The sequence below is a fragment of the Salmo trutta genome, chromosome 5, assembly GCF_901001165.1.
Source record: "Salmo trutta chromosome 5, fSalTru1.1, whole genome shotgun sequence".
Lineage (NCBI taxonomy): Eukaryota > Metazoa > Chordata > Actinopteri > Salmoniformes > Salmonidae > Salmo > Salmo trutta.
Window position 1 is genome coordinate 17,372,919 of NC_042961.1, and position 19,516 is coordinate 17,392,434.

Sequence of the window (19,516 nt, forward strand, 5' to 3'; positions counted from 1 at the left end):
TTGAGTAGCCTTCAGAACGCGCTAAAAAGAAGGAGCTATTGGGATATAAATTATTAACTTTTTCTAACAAAACTACATTTGTTGTGGACCTGGGATTCCTGGAAGTGCCTTCTGATGAAGATAATCAAAGGTAAGTGAATATTTACAATAGTATATTTGATTTTAGATGAGTCCAAGATGGCACTAACCTGTATCGCCTAGCCTATTTTTCTGAGCATAGCACCTCGTTTATTGCAAAGTGTGATTTCCCAGTAAAGTTATTTTTAAATCTGGCAATGCGGTTGCATTCACGAGATGTTAATCTATAATTCTTTGAATGACAATATTATATTTTACCAATGTTTTCGAATAGTAATTTTGTAAATTGTAGCGCTGATCCACCGGAAGCATTTGAGGGAAAATATTTTCGGAACATCACGCGCCGATGTAAAATGCTGTTTTTATATATAAATATGAACTTTATCGAACAAAAGAATGCATGTATTGTGTAAAATGATGTCCTAGGAGTGTCATCTGATGAAGATTGTCAAAGGTTAGTGCTTCATTTAGCTGTGTTTTGGTTATTTGTGATGCATGTGGTTGGTCGGAAAATGGCGGTTTGGCTATTTTGTCGATGTACTCTCCTTACATAATGTAATGTTTTGCTTTCGCTGTAAAGCCTTTTTGAAATCGGACAACGTGGTTTGATTCAGGAGAAGTGTATCTATAAAACGGTGTAAAATAGTCCTATGTTTGAGAAACAGAAAATTATTAGATTTGGTAATGAACATGGCGCTCTGATTTTTCGCTGGATGTTGATCCCGAATACGGGATCAGCGCTTCAAGATTAACTTCTTGCCGTTCCCCTAGGATAGGGGGCGCCACAGCGCATTTTGGAAAAAAATCGTTCCCATTTTCAACGGCCTACTAATCAAAGTCAGAAGCTAAGACATGCATATACTTATTTTATATGGATAGAAAACACCCTAAATTTTCTAAAACTGTTTGAATGGTGTCTGTGAGTATAGCAGAACTCGTATGGCAGTCAAAACCCCGAGACCGATTGAACCAGGAAGTGGAAATCTGAATTGTGGACTCGACTTCACAGCCTTCCCTATAAATCACAACGTAAAAAAATGAAAATTGAGCACTTTCCAGTGCTTCCACTAGATGTCCCCAGTCTTTACAAAGTGTTTTGAGGGTTCTACGGTAGAAACTCAGTGAAAGAGACGATGTGGCAATTGGTCACAGTCGGAGGGCCATGAGCATTGTGACGTTGGCGGCCGTGTCTGCCCCCACCTTTGGAAGTTTTTTGAAACACAATGAAATCGTCCCACTTGAATCTGATTGGCTTTCTTGTTGAAACAGGCCCTGACGATTTCTTGATACAACGTTTGACATGTTTGAACGACCCTAACTTACCGTAAACAGTCATTTTGCGTTAGACAGCTGCCGCCCACGGATCGACTTTTGATTACAGCCTTAGGACGCGCTAACAAGAGGAAGCTAATGGAACATAAAGCATGGACTTTTTCGACCGAAAATACATTTGTCATGGACCTGGGACATCGGGAAGGGATTTCTGATGAAGACAACTAAAGGTGAGGGATTATTGGCGATATTATACAATATCAGATGTTACGTGTTCAAATGTTCAAAGATGGCGCCGAGCTAGGTTTTCGAGCTCAATTTCTGGGTATCGCATCCCATTTGATCTCAAAGTGTGATTACCCTGTAAAGTTAATTTAAAATCTGTTTGACTGGTGTTTTCAAGAGATATTCATCTATAAATCTTAGATTGACAATATATATTAAAAAAATCGTTTTCGAATAGTAATTTATAAAATTGTAGCAGTGTTTACCGGGACGCATTATATGGGAAAATAGTTAGTCAACCTCAGGTGCCGATGTAAAATGCTGTTTTTATATAGAAATATGACCTTTATTGAACAAAAGATTGCATGCTGTGTGTAACATGATGTCCTAGGTGTGTCATCTGATGAAGTTTGTAAAAGGTTAGTGCTGCATTTAGCTGTTTTTTGCCTATATGTGATGCGTGTGCTTGGTTGGAAAATTCATATGATGCGATTTTTACAAAGTACTCCTCTAACATAATCTAATATTGTGCTTTTCCTGTAAAACCTTTTTGAAATCGGACAACGAGGGTCGATTCAAGAGAGGTGTATCTATAAAACGATATGAGACAGCCCTATATTTGAAAAAAAAAAAATATTGAATTTCGTTATGCTAATGTCGCTAGGAGTTTTCGCTGGAAAATGATCCCGCTAACGGGATGAGACATTCAAGAGGTTAACCTGTTGGGGCTAGGGGGCAGTATTGAGAATTTTGGAAAAAATATGTGCCCATTTCTAACTGCCTCCTACACCAACTCAGAAGCTAGAATATGCATATTATTGTTCAGGTTTGGATAGAAAACACCCTAAAGTTTCTAAAACTGTTTGAATGGTGTCTGTGAGTATAACAGAACTCCTATGGCAGGCAAAAACCTGACAAGGTTTCATGCAGGAAGTGGCCTGTCTGACAAGGAGTCGTTCTTCTTGCCTCTGTTTATTGAAGAGTAAGGATCTTAGCTGTAACGTGACAATTCCTAGGGCTCCAATAGGCTCTCAGAACCCGGGAAAAACCTGAACGATGACGAGGCAGCCTCAGGCTGAAACACATTATCGCCTCTTCCAAGTGTCCCATTAGGTGACAATAGAACTAGGCGCGTGCGCGATTGGCCCCCGTGGAGTATTTTCATTCGACTGTTTAGCTAATTGCAGATTCCGGTCGGAATATTATCGCTTTTCTACGAGATAAATTGCATAAAAATTGATTTTAAACAGCGGTTGACATGCTTCGAAGTACGGTAATGGAATATTTAGAATTTTTTTGTCACGTTCTGCGCCATGCGCACGACCGTGATTTACAATTCTGATAGTGTCTAGAACGCAAGAACAAAACGTCGCTGATGGAACATAACGATGGATTATTTGGGACCAAACCTACATTTGTTATTGAAGTAGAAGTCCTGGGAGTGCATTCTGACGAAGAACAGGAAAGGTAAGACCATTTTTCTTATAGGAAATATGATTTTGGTGACGGCTAATCTTGCCGGGTGTCTAAATAGCTAGCCCGTGATGGCTGGGCTATGTACTTAGAATATTGCAAAATGTGCTTCATCCGAAAAGCTATTTTAAAATCGGACATATCGAGTGCATAGAGGAGTAATGTATCTATAATTCTTAAAATAATTGTTATGCTTTTTGTGAACGTTTATCGTGAGTAATTTAGCAAACTGTTAGTAAATTCCCCGGAAGTTTGCGGGGGGTATGCTTTTTCTGAACGTCACATGCTAATGTAAAAAGCTGGTTTTTGATATAAATATGAACTTGATTGAACAGACATGCATGTATTGTATAACATAATGTCCTAGGTGTGTCATCTGATGAAGATCATAAAAGGTTAGTGCTGCATTTAGCTGTGGTTTGGCTTTTTGTGACATTATATGCTAGCTTGAAAAATGGGTGTCTGATTATTTCTGGCTGGGCACTCTCCTGACATAATCTAATGTTTTGCTTTCGTTGTAAAGCCTTTTTGAAATCGGACAGTGTGGTTAGATTAACGAGAGTCTTGTCTTCAAATAGCTGTAAAATAGTCATATGTTTGAGAAATTGAAGTAATAGTATTTCAAACGTTTCAAAAATCGCGCCACTGGATTCAAGTGGCTGTTACGTAGGTGGGACGAATTCGTCCCACCTGCGCCAGAGAGGTTGCATTACGATGATCGTACCAGATGCATTTTTATTTACGAGCCAACATTTTAGGAGGGTTTCTCAAACAAGCACGTAAAGAGAATGTTCGCTAAGTGCAACGTTACATCATATGTTCATACTGAAAGGATCGAAAGAAAAGCAGACCTGCTCTCAGATCAGCTTTCTCCATTCAAATATTACCTTAAAATTAGAATTATTCCACAATACTGACGACGGAGCTGCTCCTAGAGAGATATTACCACTATGGCTGCAAATAGGCTATTGAGGCGGCTTATTATGCTTACCCAATAATAATGCCCTAAATTACAGATTGGGAACATCATTAAGCACGTGTGGTCACACATCGAGGTAAAAATTAGAGGCAGTGGCCTAGTTGTAAAATAGAACTCAATTTATTGAAGATGAAACTGATTTCAATATGATTAAAATAGCCTATATACTGTTTGCTCATGTAGCCTATGTATCTTTAATGCAATAATCTGTTTACATTTGAAGCATTATTTTAACCTATACTTCGGCAACTTTGTATTTGAAGTCAACTTTGTTCTGAAGTTACAGGCAGTCCTAGTCAGACAGATAGAATCAAGATGTTTAGCGGACCTCTTCTGTGCATAAAGTGACGCAGAATAGGACTTTGGATGCTCTACGAGCGGCCTGGATCATTCACAGATGTGCAAAGGTTTTTAAGAGCCACGCTACTAATGAAGGCTCTGGGAAACATCGTTAGAAGGTTCTTCTATAATGTTCCCAGAAGGAAAGTTCTGGGAAAGGAGGCCCAGCTTGGTTAAGTTACATCGCAACTGGGAAACGATGCCCACTCTCTTAGACAAAAGGGTTCCAAAATGGTTCATCCGCTGTCCCCATCGGGGAACCATTTTTGGTTCCAGGTAGAACCCTTTAAGTTTCAGGTAGAACTCTTTTGGGTTCCATGTCCAACACTCTGTGGAAAAGGTTATACATGGAACCCAAAAAGGTTCTAGGAACAAAAAAGTGTTCTTCAAAGGGTTCTCATATGGGGACAGCAGAAGAACCCTTTTAGATTCTAGATAACACCTTTTTGGGTTCCATGTAGAAACCTTTCCACAGAGGGTTGTACATAGAACCCAAAAGAGTTTTAAATGAAACTAAAAATTGTTCTCCTATGGGGACAGCAGAAGAATCCTTTTGGAACCCTTTTCTAAGAGTGCAGGTCTACAGTACCAACTCAATCATATTTCCACCATCTTGACCAAGCTGGTCTACCAGCTCAACCGGGTCATTATCAGCTTTACCTGCAACTGACCAGCTCCAAATTCAAGCTGGTCAAGAACATGTTTCATATGGTAGGCAAGTTGGGTCAAGATGGTAGAAATATGGTTGAGCTGATAGACCAGCTTGGTCAAGATGGTGGAAATATGATTGAGCTAGTAGACCTGGGCTTCATTCTCAAAACTCAGCGCCCTCAACCTCTAAAAGTCTAAACCTTGGGGGTCATAACATGGATCATTAAGCTATTTCAATAAGAATTTTAGGACCCCTGAACGTATAAAAAATATATATACTTGAGGTTGGAAGTTTACATACACCTTAGCCAAATACATTTAAACTCAGTTTTTCACAATTTCTGACATTTAATCCTAGTAAAAATTCCCTGTCTTAGGTCAGTTAGGATCACCACTTTATTTCAAGAATGTGAAATGTCAGAGAGAAGGATTTACTTCAGCTTTTATTTCTTTCATCACATTCCCAGTGGGTCAGAAGTTTGCATATACTCAATTAGTATTTGGTAGCATTGCCTTTAAATTGTTTAACCTGGGTCAAACATTTCGGGTAGCCTTCCACAAGCTTCCCACAATAAGTTGGGTGAATTTTGGCCCATTCCTCCTGACAGAGCTGGTGTAACTGAGTCAGGTTTGTAGCCTCCTTGCTCGCACACACTTTTTCAGTTCTGCCCACAAATGTTCTATAGGCTTGAGGTCAGGGCTTTGTGATGGCTTTTCCAATACCTTGACTTTGTTGTCCTTAAGCCATTTTGCCACAACTTTGGAAGTATGCTTGGGATCATTGTTCATCTGGAAGACCCATTTGCAACTAAGCATTAACTTCCTGACTGATGTCTTGAGATGTTGCTTCAATATATCCACATCATTTTCTTACGTCATGATGCCATCTATTTTGTGAAGTGCACCAGTCCCTCCTGCAGCAAAGTACCCCCACAACATGATGCTGCCACCCCCGTGCTTCACGGTTGGGATGGTGTTCTTCGGCTTGCAAGCCTCCCCCTTTTCCCTCCAAACATAACGATGGTCATTATGGCCAAAGAGTTCTATTTTTGTTTCATCAGACAAGAGGACATTTCTCCAAAAGGTACTATCTTTGTCCCCATGTGCAGTTGCAAACCGTAGTCTGGCTTTTTATTGCCGTTTTGGAGAAGTGGCGTCTTCCTTGCTGAGCGGCCTTTCAGGTTATGTCGATATAAGACTCGTTTTACTGTGGATATAGACACTTTTGTACCTGTTTCCTCCAGCATCTTCACAAGGTCCTTTGCTGTTGTTCTGGGATTGATTTGCACTTTTCGCACCAAAGTACATTCATCTCAGGGGGACAGAACGTGTCTCCTTTCTGAGTGGTATGACGGCTGCATGGTCCCATGGTGTTTACACTTGCGTACTATTGTTTATACAGATGAACGTGGTACCTTCAGGCGTTAGGAAATTGATCCCAGGGATGAACCAGACATGCGGAGGTCTACAATTTTTTTCTGAGGTCTTGGCTGATTTCTTTTGATATTCCCATGACGTCAAGCAAAGAGGTACTGAGTTTGAAGGTAGGCCTTGAAATACATCCACAGGTACACATCCAATTGACTCAATTGATGTCAATTAGCCTAACAGAAGCTTCTAAAGCCATGATATAATTTTCAGGAATTTTCCAAGCTGTTTAAAGGCACAGTCAACTTAGTGTATGTCAACTTATGACCCACTGGAATTGTGATACAGTGAATTATAAGTGAAATAATCTGTCTGTAAACAATTGTTGGAAAAATTACTTGTGTCACGCACAAAGTAGATGTCCTTACCGACTTGCCAAAACTATAGTTTGTTTTAACAAGAAATGTGTGGAGTGGTTGAAAAACGAGTTTTAATGACTCCAACCTAAGTGTATGTAAACTTCCGACTTCAACTGTATATATATATATATATGTATATATATATGTTGTTGATAGAATATTGAATTTGGCCTTTACTACTATTGCCAGTAGAAAAGCATAGAATAACATATTCATAAATGGCAACAAAAAAAATGTAAAAAAAATATATTATAAGGAATATGGGTTTTGAAGTGTCTGACACATATTTTACCCCTTTTTATGTTGGCACAAAACTACCTCCACAAAACTACCTCCATATTTCCATTCACTTGTATGGGTTACTTTCAGGCGAGTCCCGTGACAGATGTGGAGGCCTTGAATGTCTCATCTTTCCATAGAGTGGTCATATTAGTTAGTAGGCCAAACCGTTCGGGTGCTAGAGATGTTTATGTGAGAAGATAGATTTTAGGGATGTCTCCTGGTCTGACAAACAGCGCTGTAGCTCTGCCACTTTAGCGGGTGGATTGAGACGCAGCCCATGCAAAACAACTGATATCTCCATCTTAAACTGATGGAGATTTGGGGGATTTTTAAAATTATGTTAATTTGATTGACACACAGATGCATCAATAGACTCTTAATTAAACCTAGAATCCTTAGTTGCTACATCCATTTGTTAACTTATAAATGAATGATATTGATTCTAGAAGAAAATTCCTTATAAATGTCTCATGAGCTTAGTTCAACCGTTGTACCCCATCAGAACCCAGAATTAGCCTCAAAACATAGTTAACCCTGATAGCGGCAACATATTTTTTGCTTAAAATTGCCAACAGGCTCATTTTTTACCCAAAATTGGGCATCATTGCAAAGAGACACTCTGTCAAGCAGCAACACTTTTTATTTTATTAACCTTTTGTAACACAAGTAAATGGCTTAAATTCCCCAAAGTGAGCATATATTAGAAAATGTTCATACATTTATAGTCAAATGTGATCATTTCATTTATGGAATTTTTTTTTTACATTTGGCTGTTGTTTATTCAAAGTGTTGTGTTTCTGTGATACGCAGAGGCTGAGAAATTGGCAATTGAGCTAATCCTACATACTGGTAGGACCTAAGATCTCCATCAGATTTTAGCTCTATCTTTGGGACACTATGGGCTATCAACTCAGTTCCAATTGCATCTGAAAGATGAGACACTCCACTTGGTATAGATACATTTAGTTATTTTTTTGTTATATTGGCTGCCATGCCCCCTAGGGGCCAAATCTGGGGTGGTTCCATATCTATATCTACTTCTGTGCCAAATGAGGTGGTTGTATCACAGTTTACTATTGAGTCCATATTTTCAGTTTAGTACTGTAGTATAAAAAATAGAGATTATTTGACATTCTTCACAATAAAATGTGTTTTTAGTTGGTGCTGTTAGGGTTAAAACTATAATGTTGATATCAGCGATGGTCAGTCCTTGCATCCATAGCTCTGTCTATGAATTTGAGAACTGCTCCAGAGAAGTTCCAGTAGGATTTAATCCTGGAATGAGGTCATTCTGACACATCCTGTATCCTGGAATCTGTATTTAGTTTGAAGGCCCATGGCTGCTGACAGCGGATTCCTACGCTGTAGGCTCTCTATTAACCCCCTACAGAGCCTAAAAGGGCATCAGCATTTACGCAGGTCTGTTTGATTCAGAAAAGTTGAATAGCAGACACAATGTGGGCTCACATTTATTAGAAAAAGCCCAAACTGAAACGACACCATGTGATTCCGCCTCATAAACACAACCTTGTTTAATGTTTCAATGGCCTATGTGCACCTAATACAGAGATGTGGGGAGTATGTTTGTGCACGCTCATCCAGGGCCGGATTACCGAACGGGCACACAGGACATGTGCCCCGGGGCACCCAACTGCTTTGGGGGGTTGGGGGCCCCATGGAGGTCGGGGGCCCACAGATAGCATATGAACACGTAATAAGCAATGGCAAAATGTGTAGAATGTCAGGAAATTTGTTTTAAAACAGCACAATTTTCTATTATCCTCATGGCAAAATGTGAGGAATAGCTTGCGATGAGCTATAAAACAGCACGTTTCCCTTTGTCACATGGCAAAATGTGTAGAATTGCAGGAAATTAGCTTTAAAACTGGTAAACTATATCTAAGCCTCATGACAAAATGTGTAGAATTGCATTATAAAAATGGAGGTAGGTGCCATCTACAGTATACAGTATGTTTAATTTGAATGCATGTGTTACTGAAGATCTGAGAGCAGCTTAAAAGCTGTGGAAAAATATAGCACATTTGAATGATTCAACTTCATCAAGTGACTGTTGAAATAATCAAAAGTAGAATAAACGAATATTCATATATCAAATAACTTTACATAAATAGGACATTCATCTCTGATTGAATTTCACAAATAACTGAAATATCATTGACATTCAGTATTTCAATGTCATCCATGAACACACTAACATTCACATGTCACAGTCTTATACTGAAGCAAGCGCCACCATTTTATGATGACCGCATCAGCAAGAGACAACAGTTCAACAGGCTGACAATGGAAACTCCTGTTTGTAGTTCTCATCCAATAGATTACTTCATAGTAACAACCCAAATGTTAAAAGTGGCAGAGTTGCCCTTTAAGTGTTCTGTTCACAGAAGATAACACATTATTTTCATCATAAGAGAAATGTGTGCAATTGTGTTTACTCTTTCTGGCAATCAGTATATACTACTAAACAAAATTCTAAATCACCCAATCAGTGTCATAGGCACTGTCTAATTGTGATATTTTCCAAAATTGCAGACATGCAGAGAATGACGTTTGGTTACTTCTAAGTAACTTTTGCTTACACTTGTCATCAAATTCGACATTGTGACCTTCCATTATTGATGTTTCACAGGGGGCTCACACACAGGAAAGAAGACGTCAAAAACATATTGCTGCATCTTAACATTGATCTTAAGACAAAAATAGTGACTGGTCAACAGAAAGGAACTAGCTAGATAACATGAGTTCCTGAATTGATTATATTTTTGTGCAATATTGTAAATTATTGGAATTGAATGAGGTGACCTGAGAAGGTACTACCTTGCTTCGGCACTGACGAGGAAAAATGAATTGATAGTTTCCTGGTTCCAGTCCTGTGATTTTAATGTAATCGACATCTGATTCGTCCATGACTTGAATTGCAGGAATATGAACACATTTTGATGAGAATGTTATCAACAGCCAATACTGTATGCTATTGCTTTCCCGAAGTATGTCATGTTGACGTAAAAGTGGCAACCTTTCAAGCTTTTATTGACCGACTGGTGGGCATGGCTTCACATTGAGAGCACAATGCGTCATCTTGTGCAGAAATCAGTTTATAAGTTTGTAACTGTATGAACACAGTTGGAACACTTTTGGATCAATGAAGCTTAAAATGGCATGACCGTTCACATACTGGAACCCTGACACACTTCACTCTTTGGAAAACACATCCGTTATGCAGGTTCAAACAACTGTGGACTGTGATTGAAATTTGAAGAATAGCACTCAACTCCAAAGGAGGTGTGGAGGAGAAAAAGGGGTTTCATCATGTTTACCACACATTACTCTCAGTTGAATACATCGCCCCTGCACCAGGGTGACAACTTGACCCAGTTCTCTAATGCTACACTACCACAGGATGTGCTGCATGTGCAACATGCTATACCTTCACTTCACAGCTTCTGTTTCTGTCCATCTGCTTCAGCCAAAATTGAAGGGAAATTGAGGGGGAAAAGAGAAGGGCATGGAGAAGATAGGTTAAGAACAAAATGAGTCAGCTTCACCTCTCTTACCAGGCATGTTATATTGAGTCGCTAGAACTATCAACTTTTGGGACCTCACCATTGAGAAAGGGAACCCAAAAAATAAATAAATTGACTCACTTGTCTAATTTTCAAATCCCCCATAATGCAATTGTCTTCGAAGGGCACTACAGTACAACGCCACTAAGAACTCCTTCCACAAACTCCAAAAACATAAACATACCCACAAGCATTGTGTATAGCCTTCAGTGCTCACGCCCAACTTTCTATATAGAACTGAATGTCCTCAGTATGCCCCTGGTTTCTTTGCCAGTGAATGAATATTCCATTAACAGGGTCGTTTTCCAATCACTGCGTCTGAGAGATGAGTCTCAGGGTGGCACTTAATGAAACTCAATCTCCCAAGATTCATCAATAAACTCATCAACATCACCCCTCCTGATGTTTATTTAAAGTAAAGACTGATTTAAGCCCACAGAATGTACAGTATGTCCTTTGTTCCTTGGCCTCTATTACAAACCGCACAGAGGATGTTCCAGGGAGCTAAGTCCTTCAGGCTTATAAAGTTAGGATGGTAATCAAAAGGTGACATATAAACAAAGTAGCTGTTTATTGGAACAACTCTGTAGGTTAATGTATATTTTTGGAGTAGCGTACTATTTTCTTTTGTGATTTCAACACATTTTTTTGTCATCACTCCTTACTCTTTTCACCAGCAGATGCCACTCTTTTTGTGTTAAATCTCATTGTACATTTTATGAACTGCTTTGCTTCTATATTTGTATATTGTTGCTGCTTATCCTTGACACTTTTGTTATTTTGTTTTCTATCTAGATTTTTCTTCTTTGTCCCTTCCTGAAATGTCCGAGCACAATGCAAATATAATGCAGTCAGTGGTCTGCAAATATGCTGTTGTGTTTGGTTTTTTATGCAGGTTGGCATTTATTGTCATGAATCTTGCCCTGGGGGCAGCTCTGCAGAGTGGTCACTAGCTGGCACAGCCACAAAATTGTAAAATCTGATTTTAAACCTAACCTTAACCCTAACCTTAACCAAACTGCTAACTCGAATGCCTAACCCTAACCTCAAAAAATTTTTTTTTCATACATTTTTACATATAGCCAATTTTGCCTTTCCACTGGCCTATCTAGCGGAAATTGCTCAGTTCTGCCTCCAGGTCAAGATTCATGACAATAAATGTCAACCTGCCTTTTTTATGTGTATGTGGCGTCCTCTAGAGGGGATTTTACTACCTAACCCTTTAGTTGACTAAAAGCTTACTGGAACTCTTATAGATGAATGTGCTTCCCTCAGATATTTGTAAAAATGTTAATGGTAAAGCAACCAATTTTGGAGATAGAAAATACCCTTGTCTAGTCCTGTGGTTACATTGAAGTTATTACAAGTTCTGTGTAGACCTCTGTAGGAAGATCTTTCAGTAAGTAAACTCAACTGAGACCCAAGGCACAGAGGCAGCACTTGATAAGCTGTGGTAAGGGTAAAGTGAAACCACATCCTGCCAAGATAACGACACAACTCTGAAGAGCATAGAAGCAGAAAGAATGGAATGACAGGCCTAACATAATTAGTCAGACAGGGGTCATTGTTTCAGATGGCCCAATATGGCTATTATATATTAATTAGCATACACACTGATGTGAAAATAAAATCCATACTTGAGTTTACCCTGATAATTAACTTGTGTAATTAAGTTGGTGTCTAACTCCCAGTCCACATACCATGAGAATGAGCTGTTTGAACAGCTTCTGTTGTTGCGAAATTGAGTTTGCAGTGATTGATTTCAATTAAGCCATGACAGACTGACTTATCTTGCGTAATTGTGTCTATCTTTTTCTGCAGCTGAATGGAAAAAGTTTTTGAAGTGGGTGACTGAAATGCTTGTGGGTGAAAGGTGGTCATGGGGTTTGTGCTAAGTCGTTGACTTGCGTCATCATGAGTAACCTTGCCCAGACCTAAAAAAAAAAATCGGCCTGTGCCCACATTCTGGAAACTATCGTTTTTTGGTCTAGTAGTATGCATGCTTGACACTGAAATGCAAATGACTGACAACTAAGGTTTGATATCAAACAGTTACACAGGCATTCTCTCTTTGACCAAGAGAATGAGCAACTGTGGCCATCCTTATTTTACTACCACTGAGCAGGAAGAGGAAGCTAAGCAAGCCGCCAGCATTGTGACACACCCAATTCAACTTCCACCATCTCTATCAGCACACAACACTGTAGGTCATATGTGAGGGGGGTGAGTGTTCCTCTTGTGTCTGCATCAGTTACTCAGACACAGACACCAGCAGCTAGAGGTCATGGAGCCAAAACAGATCAAAGAGGGATATCTGGTCAAAAAGGTAAGGGTGATAAAGGAAAATATCTTCCTGTCAAATAACATTGATTAGTGTATGTTTTTGTGTTTACCTTGGGCCAGACTTTAACATTGTAAATGTGCTGTTGACAGCTTAGTTACAAGGCGATAGATTATCTCACATTTGAGAGGGTTACGGACAAGATCCTTCGATGGAGACGATGACAAGACTTAGCAACGTCAAGTCAGCTGGCAATATGTTTGACCAGTTACATGTCCAATTTGAGCTGTCAGTCAAGTGCTTTAAATTAAACTGAAGGTTAGTATCGTAGTTTTAGGACTATTTCCATTTGGCCTTGAGACTTGATCGCTTTGCTCAGTTTAAACATTTAGAGACTGAGAGCAGATATCAACAAAACTGTTTCACCCACAAACCTCATTATCTGAAAATGACTTTGTATTTCTCATGGCCTGACAAATGACTAACACAGACGATGGGTCTCGTCAAAGCAGACAGACTCTTAGTCTGTGGTCAGATGACGACGGATAACCCATGATCTCACTGGATTAATCAAAATCTAACTTCATCTATTGAATAGAAGATGATGGAATAATCTTCCCATAAATCTTACAGGTAGAATACACCTCTTCAGAATTGCATAGCTTACAAAGTTTTTATATTTATTCTCGTCAATACCAATGACCCCACCGAATATATTCTTTAAAAAAGTATACTTGGTCATAACAGACTTTATATGGGTAAAATAAAGCTCATAGAATAAAAAGGAAAGTTTTACATCTTCCTAAGTCTGAGGGTGCTTTTCAACCTTTCAGACTTTGAATTGTATCTACTCGCCACCCAGGGTGAAGGAACAAGGGGTACATACTGAAGATGTGCATGCTCATCCCCAGAATCTTTTCACGTGTCAGTTTACAAAGGAAACAGCTAAGAACATGAACAACTTCATAGTTAAGAACACTATAACAATATGGAAGAAAAATAAATGTATTATACAAGAACAAAAACATTACCATAATGAATAATCCTTGGATAGCTTTTCAGAATTCACCGATTAAATTGGTCCACATGAAAGACTAAAGGCACAGAAACCGTAAATGACTTGGTAACAAGAAATGCACGTATTTCCATGACAAAATTAAAATGCAGTTTTGGACTGACCAATGTAGATATTTTCAAATACATACTACTTCAAAGTTTTATATCAAGTCATTTCGATTTGAAATCTTTTGGACATCAGAGAAATCTTGAGGGAATCCTATTTGAGTCAGAAAAGGATATTCATATGATAGGTGAGATATACAAAACCTTGCAGAGAGCATATTCAACTGACAGTCTCTTAGAAAAATAAAATATCTATTGGAACCAAGACTTAAAAATAACTGATATTGGCACACGATGGAGGGAATGTTGGAACATAACTGACAAAATGACAGTTAACTAAAATGTATGCTTAATCCAGTATAAACAAATGTATAGGTTTTATTACACGAGACAAAATTCACAAATTCTACAGCACAATGGCAGAGTCTTAAGTGTAAAACTAACAATGACTCAATAATCCATCCCTTCTGGGAATGCTATGGGCGGAGTTAGAAAGTTGGCTTTATTAAAATGTAAATGTTCTTTTAATCTATCTGTCTGCATATTTAAATGACATGGCATATGAGAGCAGTGAGATACCCAATGGTTTGGATGATACTTTTCTCGTCAATTATCTAGAAAACCGTATACTTAAAAATTGGAAATCAACCAATCCTTCATCATTAACACAATGGAATGGTCAAATGCTTTATTATCTAAATGTTGAAAGTGCTTGGGCGACAGAGAGAAACAAAATGGTGCCGTTTCTGGGCAGGGGTGACGTTGCGGATGTTTGTGAGGCTCTTTGTTGTCATTTGTATGTGTATGTTTTGTTTTGTTTGTAATTCTTACAAAAGACAAATGAATAGAACATGATTTTGTCATGTCACATATTATACTGTTCTTCACATATAAACTTTTGCCTGTGCTATATTCTTATGCGCTCCAATCTTTATCAGTTGTTCAGTATCATTGGAACATATTCTTAGAACTATAAGTAGCGCCTGTGATAGCTCTGTGGTGAACTCTCTATGGTGAACAACAACAATCACCAAAGTGAAGGCAAACTGCAACAAGAACATTTCACATAAAACTAAGTATTTGTATTTATGAATATGTTATTTATGGTGTGTATTACCTTAAGATTTGTTCTCAAGTAACATCCCTCTTTGTGAGGATTGATTAGGCAACATTCACTCACTCACTTCCCATAAATGTGTATGCTGAACAGAATTTCTTATAAACAGAAAAGTCATGTACAACAGATTCTTAATTTGCATTTATGGAATAGGGGAAGTTGGGATTGAAAACAAAACACTGCTCGAGGCAGTTGCATTCAAATGCAGAGGTTAATATGTGTTGTTTTATGTAATTCCCTCGTCCCAGCCCTCAATATTTGATAAATGTATTGTGTAAATTAAATACATTTTATGCCCAGCATTCAGGCAAGTCAATTTGGAACAAAGTCCATTTGGTAACACTTCACATGATGTTTCTATTATACCCGTTTAATAACAATGTAATCTTCTCTAACGGGTTTCTAACTGCAATGTATTTGTTTTGTAGTAACAGAATACCTGTGGTATAGGGACTGATTGATTGATTCTATCAACATATGCATTTCTTTCTGTATTGTTCAGGGCACAGTGTTGAACTCGTGGAAGGTGGTGTGGGTGGTGTTGTCTGATGATGGGGTGGAGTTCTTCAAGAGAAAGGCAGACAGTGCCCCCAAAGGAATGATCCCACTCAAGGGAGCTGTTCTGACCAGCCCCTGTCAGGACTTCAGCAAGAGGACGGTACGGACACTACTAAATACAAGTACAAGCGTCTATCATTACCGTAGTGCTCCAAACAGTCTAGTTCCTGACCTGACCTCACAATTTTTGCAACATACAAAATTAAATTAAAGTACAATGAAAAACATTCACCCCCATACATCAAACATGTAATATAACATTGCCATTTTCTTTCAGCTGGTTTTTAAGCTCAGCACGGCCAAGAAACAGGACCATTTCTTCCAGGCCACACACCTGGAGGAGAGAGAGTCCTGGGTGAAGGACATCAAGAGGGCCATCACCTGTCTGCAGGGGGGCGTAAAGTTTGCCAGGAAGTCGACACGGAGGTCCATTCGCCTCCCTGATACCATCAACCTCAGGTAGGACCTCTGACTTGTCTTACTTACCACCTATGATCCACAATACGCTTGCAGGAGCTACATTCATGTCTTCGGAACTATAGCCATCATTCACTTGATAACTTTCTAAGTATTGTCTGCTTTGTTGTCTGCCTTTTCCCAGTGAGCTATACATTCTAATGAGAGACCAGGAGAATGGAGTCAAAGAGCAGAAGCTGGAAAAGGATAGGAGAGTCTACAATCACTGCTTCACAGGTATAGTAGTACATATAGGGACTTGGGTGACAGGGGATTTCCTTTTAATTTGTATTTATCCAGGTCAGACTAAAGGGAGCCTTATTGAGCCATTGAGTCTCACTCATTGAGTCACATTGCGATAGATCATACCAGCTTTGATTCTCTTCTTCATGCAGGTGGTACGGTGGTGGACTGGCTGATCTCTAAGGACAAGGCCAGGAACAGGCCTGAGGCTCTGATGTTGGCCACAGGACTCCTGAACGAAGGATTCTTACAGCCCGCAGGGGACGTGTCCAAAGAGGGGGTCGAGGGAGGGGCAGTGTCCACCGTCCTCGATGAGCCAAATGCACTCTACTACTTTGTGAGTGAACGGACTGATTGTTTTTGTTAGTCATCTAGCTGTTAGTGTCTATATATTCTTCCATATTTGCTAGAAGATTTGAAGATATGTGGTCATTGCTAGAAGACCACGCAGACTAGGTGAAGTTTATAACGACAGAAATGTTCAAACATACGTATGTAAAAGCTATAATGTATTCTAAGTGAGGATGAGATGAGATAATACTGTATCCTAATGTTTCTTTACCTTGTATGGTGTGTTGCAGGCAGACAGTGGGTTCTTCTGTGAAGGATACTCCAGTGATGAAGACGTGATTGTGAAGGAGGAGTTCAGGGGTAACATCATAAAACAGGGCTGCTTACTCAAACAGGTAAGACTGACAACACTGTGTAAATCGACATTAAATATTTAGTTGATGAACTAATGTGATTATTACCGGATCAGATATTTTGGGATGTACTGAATGATGTTGTATTACATACTTAAGTTAATTAAATGAATGACAAAATATTATTGTCAGTAAGCATCACTTTCATTTTCAGAATTACAGTTAAGTTCTCTCTTTCACAAAAGATTGAAACATGCATAATGTCTTCGAAAAAAGGTCCTGCATCGGCTGTCCCCAGAGTTGGTGGAAAGTGAGAGGGCTGTAGGCTGTCTATAAATAGGGCCTTTCGATGAAGGAGGAAGTGAAAGTTCACCACAGCACCATGTCTTTGGTCGGTGCTGTTTTTACGACTTAAAGTGATCAGAATCAGAAGAGCAGACTGCCCGTCATGCTCTCTTTTTTTCACCCTAGGGACATCGGAGGAAAAACTGGAAGGTGCGGAAATTCATCCTCCGGAACGATCCTGCTTATATTCACTATTACGACCCCACCAAGGTACAGGATTAGAGAGTGGAACCTCACCCAAAATTTGTTTCAATGTCGATATTATTTTTCAAGAACATAACATGAAAAACGTCTTTCTCTATCTTTACCTCGCTCTTTTCTAATGTCCATCATTTTTCTCCTTCCTGTCTTTGTCTGTCGCTAATCTGCTCTTTATTTCCCCTCAATCCCTATTTCTCTCCCTTCCCCACTCTCACTCTCTCTGTAGGGTGATGAGTACCCTCTGGGCTCTATCCACCTGCGAGGGTCTGTGATCACAGCGGTGGAGTTTGTTCCTGATGGTGAGTTACACTGAACCAGGTCCCACACTAGCTCAGTGTGACTAGGACTATGAAGTGTAATTGCCGTTTCCTGTCAGCAATTCTCTTTTAACTTGTTCTTCAAAACATTTTTCTTCTTCATCTTTTCTCGGCTCAGCCAAGAGGTATGATGTTGATGGGAATCTCTTTGAGATCATCACTTCAGACGAGACACACTATTTCCTCCAAGCGGCTACATCTGAGGAGAGGAATGAGTGGATCAAAGCCATCCACGCGGTGTCAAAAACCGGAAAATAATCACAACAGGATCCATAGCTACTCTTAACACCTCACATGAAGGGATATGGAATATGGACGGACATGTTCAAAACATTGTTGCAGAGCCAGAAGGAATCCGAACCGATCTGAATGATCCTAAACTCTGCTTTTACGGTTATTTCAAGAGTTTTAGGTTTGATATTGTATTTATGTAGAGTGATTATGAATATCCTCTTCATATAGATCAAATGCTCCCTCACTTGCTTTTCAACATTCAACATGATGTGGGGACACTCTCACCTTTAGATATATTTATCACAGGCAGGCTGTGAAGAAGGGTGCAATGATCTCTGTGTAGAAAGGTGTGAAGTTCTGTAGTGGTTTCTGGTGTGGCCTTCTACTTTTCCATCCAGCTCCCCGGCAAAAATCATTGCCTTACATCAGATAGCGTGTCGATTTTGCCTGCACCGGTTGAGGGACGAGCGTCGCGGAGGTATGAAGCCATCTGACGTGTGACAATAGTGAAAAATAGGACAGTTAGAAGAATCTCAACATTCTAGCCAGTTCCTATGACCAAACAAACACATCATATCCTGCAAATAATTTCCGAACTCTGAGGACCCGTCACTGTGGGTTTCATGATGATTCTAACTCATATCACTTGATATACACATGGTCTCTGCACTGGCTGTATGTGGCTGTGTACTAACTCCATTGTCTGTCAAAAAGCCCTTACAATTCTTTGTTCCACAGTATTACACATGTTAATTAAAGATCTACTCTGTCTCCACCTTCCGGTTACTATCAAAAAGTAAATGTCCAAAAATGTAAGTACTGGTTGTAAAAATCAAGAATTGTGTGCCTCTATTATTTGACATGCGCCTTTGGTTTGTGACTCTCGTGTTTATCTACTCCAACCGGGCATTATGGCATCATGGAAGATGAATTGACTTTCACGAAAAAGCATCACGTCAAACCTCTCACCTCAGCTAAAGACCACTTCTCCAACCGTTTATTTCATTTAAACTCGACCTACTCTCCTACACAAGCTATTCTTCATACAGTTACCCAGGATTTAGTGCTCAGTGATTAGTGATTTTTGAGGTTGGTTCGATTATTTAAAAAATAATCCGTTTTTTTTATTTCAGTTTCTATTATTTGGGTTGAATGCTGTAACACAGAATAAAACAATTAATACAAGTCCCATGATGGTAGTGACTGCCCATTGCTGATTATCACTTAACAATCATTTATTCACATTACTTTACTTTAATAAAATATTTCAGTTGTTGAATATATTACATTTGTTTTATTTGATGACTATTATTTAATTCCAAGTCATC

The 19,516-nt window shown here is 39.2% G+C and overlaps 1 protein-coding gene across 1 annotated transcript; it reads left to right on the plus strand.

Moving 5' to 3' along the window:
* The first annotated feature begins 12,691 nt into the window (after positions 1-12,691).
* On the plus strand, positions 12,692-19,040 carry plek (pleckstrin). The gene is made up of 9 exons (XM_029752730.1): positions 12,692-12,996; positions 15,693-15,848; positions 16,026-16,207; positions 16,350-16,441; positions 16,600-16,784; positions 17,029-17,133; positions 17,563-17,646; positions 17,864-17,936; positions 18,073-19,040. The coding sequence occupies exons 1-9, from the start codon at positions 12,955-12,957 to the stop codon at positions 18,210-18,212; spliced, it is 1,059 nt and encodes a 352-aa protein (XP_029608590.1). The 5' UTR covers positions 12,692-12,954; the 3' UTR covers positions 18,213-19,040.
* Positions 19,041-19,516: the final 476 nt, after the last annotated feature.

Excerpts from the sequence above, each read along its gene's own strand:
- plek (XM_029752730.1), top strand. The coding sequence starts at position 12,955 with ATGGAGCCAAAACAGATCAAAGAGGGATATCTGGTCAAAAAG. Across the intron at positions 16,208-16,349 it reads CCTGATACCATCAACCTCAG|TGAGCTATACATTCTAATGA; the intron begins GTAGGACCTCTG and ends GCCTTTTCCCAG. Across the intron at positions 17,937-18,072 it reads GGTGGAGTTTGTTCCTGATG|CCAAGAGGTATGATGTTGAT; the intron begins GTGAGTTACACT and ends TTCTCGGCTCAG.